The 16,300-nt window shown below is 44.0% G+C and overlaps 1 protein-coding gene across 3 annotated transcripts in view; it reads left to right on the top strand.

Annotated features, from left to right (window-relative positions):
- LOC8053920 (myosin heavy chain, muscle) overlaps positions 1-16,300 on the top strand; it is a 66,099-nt gene that overhangs the window by 15,538 nt on the left and 34,261 nt on the right. For 2 of the 3 annotated variants that reach the window (XM_029978171.4, XM_029978172.3), the window contains exons 6-14: positions 955-1,063; positions 3,329-3,421; positions 3,517-3,580; positions 3,830-3,928; positions 8,008-8,111; positions 9,559-9,816; positions 10,401-10,550; positions 13,206-13,376; positions 15,192-15,371. In XM_029978171.4, coding sequence (XP_029834031.1) covers positions 955-1,063; positions 3,329-3,421; positions 3,517-3,580; positions 3,830-3,928; positions 8,008-8,111; positions 9,559-9,816; positions 10,401-10,550; positions 13,206-13,376; positions 15,192-15,371 — 1,228 coding nt within the window. Of the gene's footprint in view, positions 1-954; positions 1,064-3,328; positions 3,422-3,516; positions 3,581-3,829; positions 3,929-6,796; positions 6,901-8,007; positions 8,112-9,558; positions 9,817-10,400; positions 10,551-13,205; positions 13,377-15,191; positions 15,372-16,300 lie in introns of all 3 variants that reach the window. The other variant, XM_040501722.2, reaches the window with a different exon arrangement.

The raw sequence follows: 16,300 nt of genomic DNA, 5'->3' as shown, positions 1-16,300 counted from the left end.
AAGTCGAATGCGTCGCGAACGCTCTCGCTATCACCTCGTACCGCACCGATAAAAACAAGGGGCATAATTGCTTGGGGTGTTTATCGCAATACCTATAATAGAAAATAAAATATTACTTACGTCGATCAATACGAGGAACTTCTTCGACGGAGCGAAGTCGAACGCCAAAGACCTCCCTCGCAAAGGTGGAAAAGCAGACGATAAACCGGGTCACCGGGACGACTGTTAGTGTTGCCAGACGAGCTTCTTCGTTTGTCTAAAAATGTCCAGAAATAGACAAATTGGGTTAAAAAAAGCTTGCGCCATCTAGGAAGAACAACAGGCGGCTCTTTTCTTACTAGTTACACGCGTCGGCTCCCCTGAATTACACTGAATACTGGTTTAATTAAGGCTTTTGGGTTATGAGAGGCAAAAAAATAAAACAAAATAAGCTCATATTTTCAAGCACAGTTGTTCCGAAACAATTCAATTTGGTGTCTAGCTTAATAGATAGTGCGGTTCACCGAGTTGATACGGGTTAGGGATTAGTCTAACGTTACTCAAAGGCTATAACTATGGATTACTATTTTAATTTCCTGAACAAGGCTGAAGTATTCTCTGGGGAAATATCAAGAATGGTTCGAACGCGAGCCAGTAAAGCCACGATTCCTACATTCCACCGAAATCCCTTCCACCATCCGACCCTGTAGTGCTTCCCCGAGAACTAAACAGACGTGGTGTTAACCACGTGTACCAAACCTTTTAGGTCCAATCCTTCCATCCCCGAAATTCTTACCGGCAAACCCTAGCCAACCCGACACACCCATCCACACCAACCACTCACCCAACGTCAAGCCCCGAAACCCTTCGCGCATCCTCCAAAACCAGCCAATCAATGTTTTCGTTTTCTTTTTGTTTTTTCGCTCCTTTCTTTACCCTCCCCTTTGAAACCTGGATCATGCTTGGCGGTCCTAGCGGCGAGTCTGGTGCCGGTAAGACGGAAAACACGAAAAAAGTAATCGCGTACTTCGCCCACGTCGGCGCAAGTAGCAAGAAGGAGGAAGTCAAGAAGGACACCAAGAAGGTATAAAGGCTACCCAAATCCCCCTCCACGTAGCGTAGTCAAGCCTCGTCTCCTCGCTGTGACTTTCCCTTAGACCACACCTTTCATTAAGTAGATTCTTCTGTGCACCTCCTTCTGAAACTGAGACCCCCACACATCCTGATGGCCCTGCTGCTATTTGCACGGACATATTTACATTTACAGCCTTCGAATGTCCCTCACATGTTTCCTAAACCTTCAAGAATGTCCGTCAAACATCCCACGTGATCGTTTCAACACCTCGCGAACACAACGCTCCCGAGAGAGCGTACTGACATGCCATCAATAGACCATTTCCAAAAATTATCTGTGGAATATGCGCAACTTCTGCGTAAGCGGTGTCTCACAGTGCTTCCCTGTCATGCGCTTCGACATCCAACACCGCGAGCTCCGAGTTTTGAAAATGGTTTATTGTGGTAGTCGTTAGTAATCTAGATGGCTGCGTTGAAGTTCGCTGTTGCTGGCCTGCGCTATAGACAAGCTTGCTTCTTAGCGTAACTGAACCGACCTAACCAAGTTTTCAAGTGCTTCCGCATGTGAGTTCCATTAACGAGTTATTTTTACTGACCCTTTGTACCGGGCCACACCGGTAACACGTAAGAAAAGCAAAAAGACCATCGCCAACTCCTGCTGGCCCACCAATCAAGGAACATACAACATTTGTCGCCAAGAGAAATACTACCCTGGAGTTGAAACTGTCTTACTGACAAGAGCTTACTTGAAAGCCCCTCGCCGAAAGGCCCCCTACGCAGTGATGACGGCGAGCTCCTATTGGGTCCTTTACTCCAGAGAGAACACGATGTCGCCTGCATGTCCATAGGACGTCCATTGGACATCGGGATGACTCGTGGACCAACACAGTTGCATGTTTGGTTAGGCAGGACGATGCAACATGGCTTTCGTGTTCATGGCTTTTCCTCTGCACATCTCTTAAGAAATAATGAGTGCACAACGGGCGCTGATCCTAAGAAGATTGTAGATGTGAGGAGTTCTCACGTACATATGTTCCCCAAAATAAGGCTTAATTTATAAATAAAATAAAATTAACAAACTATTCGGAGCTAAAACAGCAAGTTTATTTACTGCCAAAATATTACTGGCCTTCACCAGTATGGCGAAGAGTTGTTGTCATATGTTGACGTTTTGCTTGCAATAACTTCGAATTGCGTGAATGTTTGTTGGCTTGTGCATGGCCACTTATTTCCTGTGAAATGTGTGGTTCACCACCGTTTTTTTGGAAATTAATATCTTGTTGCTGTGACTGTTGTCTTTTGTACTTATAGCAATGCGTTATCGTCACTTATGGAATGACTGTTTCTACAAAATATCGCATTGAATAGGGCCTAAAATATTCCATAGTGCAACTTAATTATCTTGTTTTTATCACAAAGTCTTTCGCAGTGCAACCTATAAACAGTAATAACAAGAGCCGGCAAATAATGCAGATTTCGGTGTCGATTTATGTCTTGTCGTTATTTAGAAATGAATCATCAGTGATGCGTCCGTAAAGCGTAATAATGTCCAGTACCATACACACAGGAATTAAAAGAGCAATTTTATTTATAGTAAATACTTATGTAAAATTCTAGTAAAACACTCAAACTTATATGACTCGCTCCTACAAACTAGTGAATTGCCGTGTTACCTCTCACTCATACGAAAATAAAGAACATCAAAGTTTTACTAGTTGGTAACTCTGAAGCTCCTGGAGATTAGTGATGTACATATCTTCCGCTACATTTTACTCGGGGACAACTATTCTTGGCAATAAATAGAGTTGCACTTTCCCATTTTGAGCGCTGATTAAAGCTGTGCGCACGGTCTCCTACTCTTTTCGGAAATGCCCACAAAAGTTGTCCCAGAGTATAAATGCCTTCAGTAGGAACTTTTGGAGGATGATATACAAGAAATATTCATTACTATAGTCCATTGCAACTCCAGAGGGTAGGGCAAGGGAAAGGAAGGGCGGGGAGGAGGAAGCAGACGGAACGCTGGAGAGAGGGAGGGGCTTTCCCCCCTTTTCTCTAGTGTTCCCTCTGCTTCCTCCTCCCCGGCCTTCCTTTTCCTCGCCCTACCTTCTTAAGTTGCAACGGACTACGGAGGACTGCAAGTCCGGACTGAGCACACGCCCGCAGTGTTCGCAATCCGCAGTGCACTATTTACGAAAAGCCCCTACTGTTCCTCAACCACCTAAGTGTATACGCTTCGATAAAAGCTACGCTAACCGCGAACCACCCTTCGACCTAGGGCAACTTGGAAGACCAAGTGGTGCAGACGAACCCTGTCCTTGAGTCCTTCGGTAACGCCAAGACAGTGCGTAACGACAACTCTTCCCGCTTCGTGAGTATATGCTTTCTCGTAGGAGTTCATCGCGTCCCAAGAATGTCTCCGTGGAGAAACCCGTAGTCTGAAACTCTTCGACTCTTCACTCACAGGGTAAATTCATCCGTATTCACTTTGGTCCCATGGGCAAGCTCGCTGGTGCCGACATCGAAACATGTAAGCCAGCACCTTGCCTTCTGTTTCAGTAGTGCGCACGCCTGATGGTGATCACGTGATGTTATTACGTGACCATGTCATGTGATTACCTTACACATATCCTATATAAAAGAATTTTGTCAGGGATGTTCGAAACTGGCTGTAATATTTTTTTTTAAACAACGATGAGAGGAATTGTCGTCGTAAATCTTCCTCGAAGTGACCTTCCGATGTGCATTATATCCTGATATTGTTTATGATTGCTCGCAGATCTGCTAGAGAAGGCCCGTGTCATCTCCCAGCAACCCGCTGAGCGTTCCTACCACATCTTCTACCAACTCATGTCCGGCAAGATTGCTGGCCTCAAGGGTAAGGCGGAATTTTCTCAAGGCACCTGTAGATGATCAGTTATAAATGAGTTCACGAGTTCTGAACATGCTCATGTTGTCAGTTTAACAAAAAAAATTCTTACTACAGAAAATTTTTGCATAGAGAAAACGTTCTTCATAACGTTTAAAACTTCGAAAAAAAAAAACGAGATTCAGTAAAAAGAAAAGGGCAGGAGTTTTATATCTGCTTGTGTTTGTGAGAAAAAATAACTGGATAAGAATAATGTTAAATTAGATATGATGCTATATTACAAATAAGAAGAACGGACGATATCGCAGAGTGAGGATGAGTTCCAGATTTTCGTTATTATTTTTAACTTAATTCTAGAGATATGCATAGATATTGTTTTGGTACCCACAACATTGACATGCTGCCGTAGATTTGTGCATAAGTTAAATCACATGCTTTACTATATATTTTGTACGAACCAGTAAGACAAAAAGTAGTTAGTTGATAGAGGAAAAAAAGTTATATTGCCTGGTTTTATATCTGATTTATGATCCTAAACCCGCTGAGAATAGTAGAAATTTGATTTCATTAAATAGGAGCGTGCCATTCTAGAGCCTTTTTTGTTTTCAAAAATAATATTAACGACTGCTCTCGACTATTCCACTGCCTTCCGCTAAGCTTATTACGGGTTATTCTATCTTTAAAAGTAGCTATCTTTGTGTATTGTTTTTGTGTGAGTGGTTTTGTGTTATTTTTTTAAATATATAAATGAACATTTTTGTATGTTTGAGTGCTTATCGGCACAGTGTCATAATTTTGTTTGTGGATCACATCGAAGTACAAAGTTCGACATTTTGAAATGTGGTAGGCTTTTGAAGAAAACGAACATGAAACATCAATGACACAATAAATTTTTTTAATCTTACAATTTTATTCAATTATGAAAAAACACCGCGACACCCCAGGTCACATTAACCGATTGAGCGAACATCCGATAAATAAGAAAGGCACGCTAAGTCCGAACCTATTTCGCAAATGCCATACTGAGACCTCCTTGAAACATAAAATTCGAAACGAATGACATCATGCCAAGGTGGCTAAAGGCCCGTCCACACTCTTGCAACCGAGTACGACCGAAAGAGACCAGACCGGTTTTTAAGCCTCTTGCGATCTTTTAGTATCAGCTCCGCTGCCTCGCATCCGGTCCTAAGAAATCGCTCTCAGTCGTACTCGGTCGCAAGAGTGTGAACGGGCCTTAAAGGCCCGTTCACACTCTTGCAACCGAGTGCGACCGAGAGAGACCAAACCGGTTTTTAAGCCTCTTGCGATCTCTTAGGACCAGCTCCGCTCAGTGCATCCGGTCCCAAGAAGTCTTTCTCGGTCGTACTCGGTTGCAAGAGTGTGAACGCGCCTTAAGACTCAAGGGACACAAGACACAGCTGGATGTCAAGAAGGGTATACTGCTTTTGCGTTGGGCTAACATTGCATTGCTGATCTGCCGCTTCTCAAAGCCGTATAGGTCAAAGCAGCAAAGCTTCGATCGCGGATATTGTGGCGGAGGCCATAGTGTCTCTACTCGCGAAATATAGTGGTTGCAGGAGAACTAAGACTTCAACTCCGTAATGCATTAATATATGAAAAATTGGGATTATCGCACACGTTGGTGTCGTCAAATTAGAGAGCGGAACAGATTTGTCCTTTGTGCCGCTGGGTTTCTATTCTGTTCAGCGAACGCAGCTCCAACAACACACAAAGTGCAGTCGAAATATTTCATAAATGTTGTTCAGATGGAAGCGTTCGATGGCAACCACTATACTTTTGTTGTTAAAGACTTACACGCTTAGTGCTTTCTCAAAAAAAAAAGCGCATTTGCTTCGCAAAGTGCCCTCAACGTGCGTTGAGTTACAATTGTTTTTGTCATTTGTGTAAATAAGGTCAATCAATTTCTTCGCAATCTTTATGCTTCATAGCAGCAATCTACCCAGTCTTGATTTTTTTTTATGTCACGATGCTGACTGCCGTTATCGCCTAAGTATAATTTAGAAATGTCTTACGGCTTTGTGCTTTCTTTGCTCAACGCGCTCTTGCTGGCTTGCCTTAAAGGCCCACATATGCTGCTGGAGTGACTTGGTGAATCAGCTCTCGGGACACCTCAAGATGTTGTTGAAACTTACACAAATTTAAAAAAAAAAATGTATGCCCTGTATGAACTGTAATATCTCACAAGTAAAAACTACTCTCCCAACCGCTGCCATCGTAAAAATGCCTTGTGTATGATGGACCGGTTATTGCGAGAACGCGACTGTTGGCGGCGGTGATGGTGAGAGGTAATCCCGTCGTCAACTTGATTCTTATTATTCTTTTTTGTGCGGAAGCACAAGTAGCGAGCTGCTCTTTCTTTTTTTTTTTTTTTTTTTTTTGCAGCAAAAAATTATTATGCGTCTATTTTCGCGAGGTTTCCCGAGCCTTGAGTACTCCAGTCCTGCCCGAAACCATCCGCATCATTGTTTGTCTTGTCGCTGTGCTGCGGCTATGATTGCCGCAAACACCTCCTTGATTACAACGCCCTAGTACTTGTTTTTCGACGTCACCTACTGAAGGCCACCTCGTCCTTTGGTAGGTGACGTCACTTACCGAAATGGAAACGACTGCAACTTTAGCGTTGAGCGTTCGATCAGTTAGAACACGAGGTCCGGCCGAACGATGACTCATCCCTCGTGCCTGATCTCTGTCCCATGCTAGCCTTCGGTGGGTGACGTAGAAAAGTTTGCGCCACGGCCTTGTTGTCAAGTAGGTGTTAATTGCAGTCGCCCAGGGCTGTGCCGCCGCCATAATCTTTCGCTGGTGAACAACGGCGCTCTGCTGGCCGGCGCTTTGCTTGCTTACCTCCCAACACAGAGAAACTGCTGCTCATGCAAGACATCCACGAGTTTCACTTCGTGTCTCAGGGTAAAACTGAAATCCCCGGCGTCGACGACGGCGAGGAGTTAGAAGCTACTGACGTGAGTATGATGGAAGCGTTCCAGCGCCAGTGGCAAGCACATGCGCGTCATCCTCCTCGCCCGGAACGCCAAAAACCCCTTGTCCGAGATACCACTAGCACCCACCGTTCACTCCGTCCTCACGTACTCACTGGTTGACCGCCCCTGAACCTGAGAAACGAAAAACCGCTGTTCGTCCACCGGTGCTTCCTCGGAGAACAGTTTTTCCAGGTGACACAGACCGACCAGAACACAGATCAAACCTTTAGTCTTGGCTCCGACACTTTTCGGAACGGAAGCTTCGTTGGCGTGTTCTTTTATCATATAATGAAGCTCTTTGATGACCAAATCTGCGTTAAACGCTGTCGTTCTCGTCAGAGACTAGTGCCGATCCCGGATCTGTCCTTTAATGTGCCGATTTAACGTCTGCCACTTTATTTAGATTTTCCCGTAACGAAACAATCCACACAGGAATCTCACTCTAGTTTCATCGCTTCGGTTTTACGAAACTTTCATACTCTACTAGAAGTATGGAATCGACCTACACACTTGCATACTTATCTTCGGTCTGACAGTGTTATGGCTCCATCTGAGTTCCATCAGCCAAAAAAAAAACTATCCTGAGCAGTTTTAGTTTTCAAATAAGAACGTATCTAATTCAGAAGTGCTAGCACCACAAAAGAAAATCCTCTCTATTTAAAAAGAGCAATATCTCATGTTTTGCGAACGACAAAGTCATAGCAGCATATATTGGTGAATATTCGCAAAGCGCTGCTTTACATCGTGTCACGGGGAGATGTAGACCATTTTATATATTCGCCTTCTGCGCCCCGTCATCCTTGGCTACTGGTCCGTGGGACCGCTCCGAGCATGAGCTGTGGCTCTTTTTTTGTATCGATTATCAAACACCTGGCAGGCGTCCTTAGCTCATTGACTCAGCATCTTCCGTTCAGGCGTTAAGCACGTTAAAGGTGTGTGGCCAGTTGTACACCAAGTTGCGCCCAAAGAGGCCGCTAGAGGACAGATCCACGCTCGGCGCTTGAGGCGACGTGGGACATGACGCAAGACCTCCTAACTTCGAGGCTCCTATTCCTTCCACGCCCTCCCCGACCCGGTCTCCCCTTGCAGATAAACTGCTCCTTTCCAACAACGTGAATGACTACCATTTCGTGTCCCAGGGTAAGACTAGCATCGAGGGTGTCGACGATGGTGAAGAGTTGCTTGTTACCGACGTAAGTAGTGACCCTGTCCCTTTCCAGCACGACTGTTCACCTTGTCACCCCCTCCTCCTCCCCCTCCACCTCGCTCTTCTCCCACATTTGTCCTCCTCTGTGTTCTATCTCAGTTGCCTTCCCAAATCATTACCATCATCACCACCATCGTCATCATGCTCATTTTAATGTCAGTTCTTGTATTAGGACATCTTTTTGAGTGTTGGGATCAAGACTGGGGAAGACGCGTCACCTTAGAGGTTTTGCCAGTGGCGAGGTGTGAACGATGTGTAGCTTTTAAAAGCCACTGCGCCGAGTATTATAACGCAGCATTTTGTACCATGCCAAACGTTATGCGATCTAGAAAGTACGAAAGTGTAATACCGATACGATGGTGTTCAACTGAACACCAAATAGATTGATTTATTAAGCTCATCTGGCTTTATTTTTCAACCTAAAAATGAATGCAAACTGAACAAAAAAAAAAATCTTATCGTCTCAATATTTTTTTGCATGTTTTAGTATAAGCTTTAAAATTAGTAGATATGGGTTCTTACAATAAATATCACCATTATAGCTGACCAGCGTGACAATAAAACCCAGTGTGCTTGAAATAGACAACCCTTGTACGTGGTTATAACATCAGGTGTGTTATCTCGAGCACGAAATGTCTACTAAGTATTTATTTTGAACCCCAGAAGAAGCCAAAAAAACAATTGCTCTTTTTTATAAAGAGCATACCATCCCAACTATTTCACATAGCCGTCTCCTAGCCTGCAGTTGAATCGACTAAAAAAAAGAATATTCATCATACTTTTTGCGTGATGAGGTAAGACACAGCTAAGCGCCAATGTGAATGAACAAAAAACTGTATCCAAAAAAATTCAGTAACTGTTATGATGACTCGACACGATCGACCATCGAACATGTACATAATATAGTATACTCATGCGAAATGCTAATGCTCGCTACATGAAGTATGCGCGCGGCATCTTACCAGGTGTATCTCCGAAGTGAGCCTAGCATCTACAAGACATATTTTTATACAACTCAGCTGCTACTCCTCTCGAGTGTTACGTAGTATAACAGCTTCAGCATTCGGCGATAGGTGCAGCTACAGTCAGTCAAACGTCACGCACTGAACAGATACTGCACTGAAGACTGTCTGCAAAATGGCGACGCACTACCAACCATAGTAGGATTAATGGTTATTGAGCAGTTCCCTAATGTGTTTATGTTTTTGTCTGGCATAGGAGTGGTAAAAACGCCTCACTGAGCAGATGCTTCATTGAAGGCTGCTTCTGCGCAATGGGGGTGTACTACCCACCTTACTTGAACTAATGGTCTGTAGAGAATTTCCCGAATGTCTTGGGCACTTCCCTACTTCGGCAAAACAATTTAAACCACGTTACAATTTGTTTCACGTACGAGGGTAGACGTTTTGACCTCTTTGGGGTGTACAACGCAGACGGCCTTCGACGTGCTCGGCTTCACCGACGAAGAGAAGGAAAACATCTACAAAGTGACAGCGGCCGTGATGCACTTCGGTTGCCTTAAGTTCAAGCAGAGGCCCCGCGAAGAACAGGCCGAGGCCGATGGCACCGAAGAAGGCGAGCGTGTCGCTCATCTGCTCGGCCTGAACGCCGCCGATCTGTACAAGAACCTGCTCAAGCCCCGCATCAAGGTCGGCACAGAGTTCGTCACCCAGGGCAGGAACATCACCCAGGTAAGCGGATTGGTGACCCACTCTCTCTAGGACCAAAACGCTGTATGTTCAGTAGCTTTACCGTAAATATTAAACACTTAAATATGCTTAATAGAGAAGTCGCATGGTATATGAGGTAATCATTGGCCGGCAAAGTTGCGTGAGTGTAGTTGTTGGGCGCATGTGGACAATGAGCGTTCACCAGATGTTTCTCAGCTACCACAACTGTTGCCCTAGACACGGGATAAGTTAGTTTATGCACAGCTCGTGCTAATGACCTCATGAAAGAATCTCGTATAGTTGCAACTGTACGAAAGACAAACTTCAAAATAAGTCACGTAATATTTTTAGTGTCCGCTCGCAAGTGAAGGAAAATCCGTCCACGCGTCAAAACTGCTGTCGTTATAAATAGTTATTTTAATACAAAATACTCCACATCTTTGTCTTCTTTCTGGGGGAGAAATTTCTAATGACCTCTATGCTTCTCGTGTAACTAAGTTTATGTTAGTTTTTTACCGAAGTTCTGCGTAGTATCAAACCAATAAGAGTCGAAAAACGTATGAAGGGAAGCCGCACGATGACCGTGTTTCTTCGGACTTGTTCAGGTCACGGCCTCGGTGGGTGCCCTGTCCAAGGCCATCTTCGACAGGCTCTTCAAGTGGCTCGTCAAGAGAGTCAACGAGACCCTGGACACCAAGCAGAAGAGGCAGCACTTCATCGGTGTACTCGATATTGCCGGATTCGAGATCTTTGACGTGAGTCGTCGACCGTGCCTTCGGACGGGCACCGGGCCCGGCCTTTGTTTGGTTATTTGTGACGCATTAAGAAGTTTTAATAGATCGTTTTGAATCTTCTGATATAGATGTCCTATAACAATAGGCACGATGCATGCATAAAGGAATTGGTGGTGTATAGGGTACCGTTATCGGGGTTATTGGAACGATCTACTAAAACTCCCTATTATAAGGACGCTTTTATCGTTAAATACACCTGACCGTATTACAGTTCACTTGGAAAGTTTCGTTTTACGGTTTGAGAAAGGATTTAGACAATATTTTCCGCCATTGTTTAATGTTCTTACCAACCGGACAGCTTCAGATTGAGCATGTACTATATATCTAGGTAGCTCTTACTGCCTTTATTTATTAGAAGCGAAATATTTTGCGACCAATTACGAAGCCAGGTGCACAATTTAAGTTCATGATTTTATAGTGTCTTCATTTATTCTCGAATGTCGGCTGTCTAACGACAATAATTTTTCTTCAAAGAAGCTTTGACGTTCTTTTAAACGACGAACTATTTGGTTCTTATAGTTGAACTGATGTTAGAAAACAAAATGATATAACGGAAGACACAGAACGTTAATCAGTTGGTCTTTGTTCAGAGTTCTATTTATTTTACTTTGTCCGATAATTACACATTATTCTCTCCCTTCAACAGCGAAATGGCAAAAGTAGGTCCTCCAAAGTGCGGCTGTTGCGGTGCGAGGCGGTGGCATTTCGGGAGGCGGTTGTTGTGATAGCCTTATATTACCGTCCCTGTGGCAATATATTGTGAAGCCGAGATATTAAGGTTAACGTAAGGAGTAGTACCAAACCTCACCCCCCTATACTCACCCGCAGTACGGCTTAGCCCCTCGTCTTGGTAGAACAATCCGCAAAACAATTCCTTTCCTAGACGTCTTCCAATACCCTGTCCACGATCCTCTGCTTCCACTGTCCATAACACTGTTGACCCCAACTCCCCTAGTTACCGGCGCTTATCTTTGATATTCGTGAAAATTCGTATTATTTTATTCAAATTTTGAGCTAAAACAGTTTAGAATTAAAGGACAGGAAAGAGAGAAGATTTACTTTAATATAGGTTTATTCAGCAGTTCTGTACAGTAAACTTTGTGAAGTCGCAGTACGCAAATAAGCTGATTTAGCTCACATACCAACCATCCTGTAATAAATTAATTGTTCTTGTGAAGAAGTCTTAGTGGCTGCATAACTACTTGTTCAGTTTGGATGCAAAAGATGCTTACAAAGATTAACTTTGTTACGCAGAAGTGGCAAAGTTAAGGCCATATCTTCTACATGGTAAAAGCGACTACCACGATCAGTGGAAGTTCATATTTAGCCTGATATTCATAGCCTGTCTACATAAATGCCCGCATAAAATATGTTTTATCTTTCCGCCTCCTTACAAATTAACTCCTTGGAATCATATTATATTTTAAATTTGAAACCTTTGTCTATTTTTTTTGGTATGCGCCCGCTGTGTGCGCCAGATCTGAAGCACGTTCCCGTCAACGAACGCACTTTCGTTTATCCTTCTTTCCTACCGTGATGAAACCTTCCAGTGCCAGCTGACAGGTTTGTGTTTTGCTTTCGCTACATGAAGGACGATTATTACGGAATCATCTGACGTGTCAGCTTTCTCTAGTGAGGGAGTAGGATGAACAGACTGCAGTCGCTCCCATAGTTGATCCCGAATTTCCCCATCGATCCCGAAGTGACCTTCTCCTGTCCACCCTTCGTCGCCCGTCCAACCTTACCCCTTTTCCCCTCACCCCGCAGTTCAATAGCTTTGAGCAGCTGTGCATCAACTTCACCAACGAAAAGCTGCAGCAGTTCTTCAACCACCACATGTTCGTTCTGGAACAAGAAGAGTACAAGAGGGAGGGGATCGAATGGGAATTCATCGACTTTGGGCTCGACCTGCAAGCGTGTATCGAGCTCATTGAGAAGGTAAGATGGCCGGGCCACCCCCATAGCCCGAGCCATCGAAACAAATGCAGGCTTCGCTGATACGCCAACACCGCAACCGCCGCAAAAGGGGACGCGACAAGTCGCTCTGTTCGCGAGTGCTTCCGAAATTGTTTGGCGTTATAGCGTCAATCCTATAGTCTCTAATGCTTGACTGTATTCTGGAATCTCTTTCAGTAGACTTCTTTATGCACCTGGTGTAATTTCTCCAGGTCGCCTATACCGCATTTAAATAAAATTACTGTCTGGAGCTTAAAGTCAAGCAGTCCTCTAGCCTTGGGCTGATGCTGTAACGCTATTCATGCAAGTTGTTTCCTTGAGCTGAAACATCTAACCGCAAGGCGCCTTCTGCTCTTTTGTTCCTCACACCTTTCCACGTTACCCCAATACCCACGTCAATTTTGACATCATTTCCGCCACCACCACCACCACCACCACCACCACCACCACCACCACCACCGCCACAAAAACTGTGACGTAAACTCCTCTCGATTACAATTTCCCTGCCACCGTCCACGTCATCCCACAACCTTACCTCGGATAACACGGCACCCGACAATATCCCGTCTTCGACAACACCATGCCTCCCCACGACCTTCTATCGCTCCCCAATCTGGCATGGTCCCCGGTGCCCAAAACATTTCCCCGATCCCAAAACAGTACAACGGCTTCGAGCAAATTTGCATCAACTTCACCAACGAAAAGCTGCAGCAGTTCTTCAACCACCACATGTTCGTTCTGGAACAAGAAGAGTACAAGCGGGAGGGAATCGAGTGGGTCTTCATTGACTTTGGACTCGATCTCCAAGCTTGTATTGAACTCATTGAAAAGGTAATCTCTCGCGTGCCACCAGTTAGATGCCACTAGTTAGGTGCCTCTCTAGGAAGTAGAGCAACAAGCCCAACAACGAAGTGATCCCTGCATTGACCCGCTCCTAGTACTGCTTTTCTAGTTACTGACAGAGCTAGAACGGCAGGGAGGAGTTTCAGTTGATCTCCTCCAGCGCAAGCTTCCTACCTTCGGCAAAGCTTCGACGTTTCGTGAGCCGCCAGTGTGCACGCGCAGACCAGTTCACGGCTGCAGGCAACGAGCGGGTGCTGGAGGTCGGACGTTTCAAAGACACTCCCTGCCGTTGTCACTTTGTATGTGACAGTAGGGTAGACATTTGGTTATCCAATAGCGAACGAAGTATACGGTGCATGCCACGTTAAAGAAACAAGTAGTCGAGGAGCCTTGGCATATGACCTTCAATATTTCACTTTCAGACATAATGCATTTTTGTTTCCGAAGACGTCGATTTCATTACGTAACATTGTTTCAATCGACACTCAGAGTCTCAGCCGACAGTCAACAAACAATAATAGAGAAGCTATTTTTGTTTTAATGCCCTTCAGTATCGTTCTTAGTCAAAACACCATGATATCAACCAGCGCACAAATGACCCAATGCATGCCATATTGATTGATGAAGTTAACATTTCGAGACGTCTTGGACGGTCGCTGATGCTTTGCTAACGGACGTAGGTTTATCAGAGAAGCTGTGATTGTCATAAAGACACTGACTTGCACTCTGAACTATCTCGAGTTGAGCAGCATTTGAAAGATGCATATTCGGCATCTATCAATGGGCAGCGTGGGGCAAAAGTGAATCGATGCGCAAATGGTTCGGCGACATAGACTCGTTCGTGGCTACTCGTGATCAAAACTTCAAACCTTATGTTCACCTTAAAAAAAAAAAAAGTAACAGATTTTTTTCGGCAACTTGCTTCACGCGGTCTTACTTAATGCATGATACATAATATCTTATTTCACTTTTATCAAATATCTGTTGTTCTGACGTAGGTACTGAATTAAAAAAAAAACTCTACAAAACACTATGCCGGCTTTTTAACACGCGTAAAACGATGCATGTTCTGTTTTAAATTGCTACTAATAATTACGTATTTTTAGGCTCTTGTGTTGCTAACAGAATTGTAAGCTGTGACAAATGTTTATCTTTCAAGCTGGAAAATGAAGAGTGCACGTTCCTTGGATGTGTATAAGGCGGTGTTCTTAGGTTATTATTAGTGTGCAGTTGAGATTTACATTGTTCCGATTAATCTTGCTTTTTGGTTATCTAGATTTTATCATTCTATTTTAACGCTACAATCTGTAAAGAATTCAACATTCAATAAAAAATTATACTTTGTTAGAATAAATGTGTCAGGAAATTGCGAAAGGAATGCTTAATGAATCACGATGCTCAACCGAACGGAGGGAGCTTTCGGCGGTATATTACTTGGGAAGAAACAAAATTTTAACAAATAATTATAGCAACTTAATGTGTCTGTTGCTGTGTAAGCTTCAATAAACAAGAAACGTTTTATTGTTTTTTATTGATCTTGTTAATTAAGTGTGCACATAGCATCGTGGGCACCAATAGGTATTCCACCTATTGGTCTTAAGTTAATAATAGAAATTGAAGCTAAAATTAAGTAAATAAGGAATTTCCTCTTCCTGAACCTGAAAGCAGTCTTTTATAAGCAAGAAAAGACTGCTTCTTGACCGACCGAATTTCCAGTAAGGTCTGTGTTTACTACGGACTTGATGCCTTCAACTCGTGCTTCGGATACCCCCTGAGTGTCTCCCTCGTCCACTTCCCCGACAGCCTATGGGTCTGCTCTCCATCATGGAAGAGGAGTCTATGTTCCCCAAGGCCACCGATCAGACTTTCCTCGAGAAGCTGAAGACCAACCACCTGGGCAAGTCTCCCAACTTCATCAAGCCCAAGCCGCCTAAGCCCAACCAGACCGAGGCTCACTTCGCCATCGTCCACTACGCCGGAACCGTACGTACTCTCCACTAGAACGGTGTGCATTCAATCCCCTTTCCTCTGTTTCACATTTCGACCACTAAGCCGCTCCAATCTTTCATGTCCACTTGATAGGCGGTAATTCTCCGTTTCCCGCCTTCACATCTTTTCCGCGGGGTGTCGTCGCCTCGTCTGGAGTTGAGAGTAGAATGTACCTCAACAAACAACTCAGCAATAAACTTCTTTTTTTTTTTTTTTGTAGCGGACGCCATGCTGAGCTTTGACGTAGCTGAGGTGGGAAAAGAAAGCAAATCATTTCATTTGCCGATTGGAAGAAACTAGAGTTCAAGAAGTTCGTGCCACTTGTTATACTTTCTTTACTATAGTTTTCTTTTTAGTCTAGTTATGCTTAGGCTATTTATTCCCTTTAGTTTTTTGCCACCCAACTCAACTACGTCATATTTTATTGTGGCAACCGTCACACAAAAACAATGTATACTGGCCTGGTACTAATTCAATGCATGGCCGGCCGGTCCTGAACAGGTTCTTGCATACAGAACTGCATCCAACACGCCCTCGCTCATGTCGGTAAAATATTGTTCAGCTACGTACTAAGTGCAGGACAGCGTAGGTATAAAGGCAACAGGCACATGAAAAGAAAACGGTGAAGCCGCGAAAGGTGGACATCAAATAATTTTTATTATTACTAAGTCCTCGTAGTTTTCACGGAATTTTAAAGGAAAATCCGACACCGGAATGCCTTCCGCGAGCTGCTGCCAAAAGGTCTTTGCCTGTCTTACTATTAACACAGTTTGCAGTTCTTATGATTCACCTATTTCAGTCATTGGCAGCTTAAGAATTGCAGGGCTTAATGAGTTCCGTGCATATATTTTCGTTCCGTAGTTCTCAACCAATAAGATTGCAGCATTGTCCAATAAGAACGCCGAAAAACGAATCAAGAAACC

The sequence above is a fragment of the Ixodes scapularis genome, unplaced genomic scaffold (assembly GCF_016920785.2).
Source record: "Ixodes scapularis isolate PalLabHiFi unplaced genomic scaffold, ASM1692078v2 PGA_scaffold6__148_contigs__length_123643588, whole genome shotgun sequence".
NCBI classification, from domain to species: Eukaryota; Metazoa; Arthropoda; class Arachnida; order Ixodida; family Ixodidae; genus Ixodes; species Ixodes scapularis.
The sequence above is the reverse complement of the archived record's forward strand: the minus strand, read 5'-3'. Positions and strand labels throughout refer to the sequence as shown.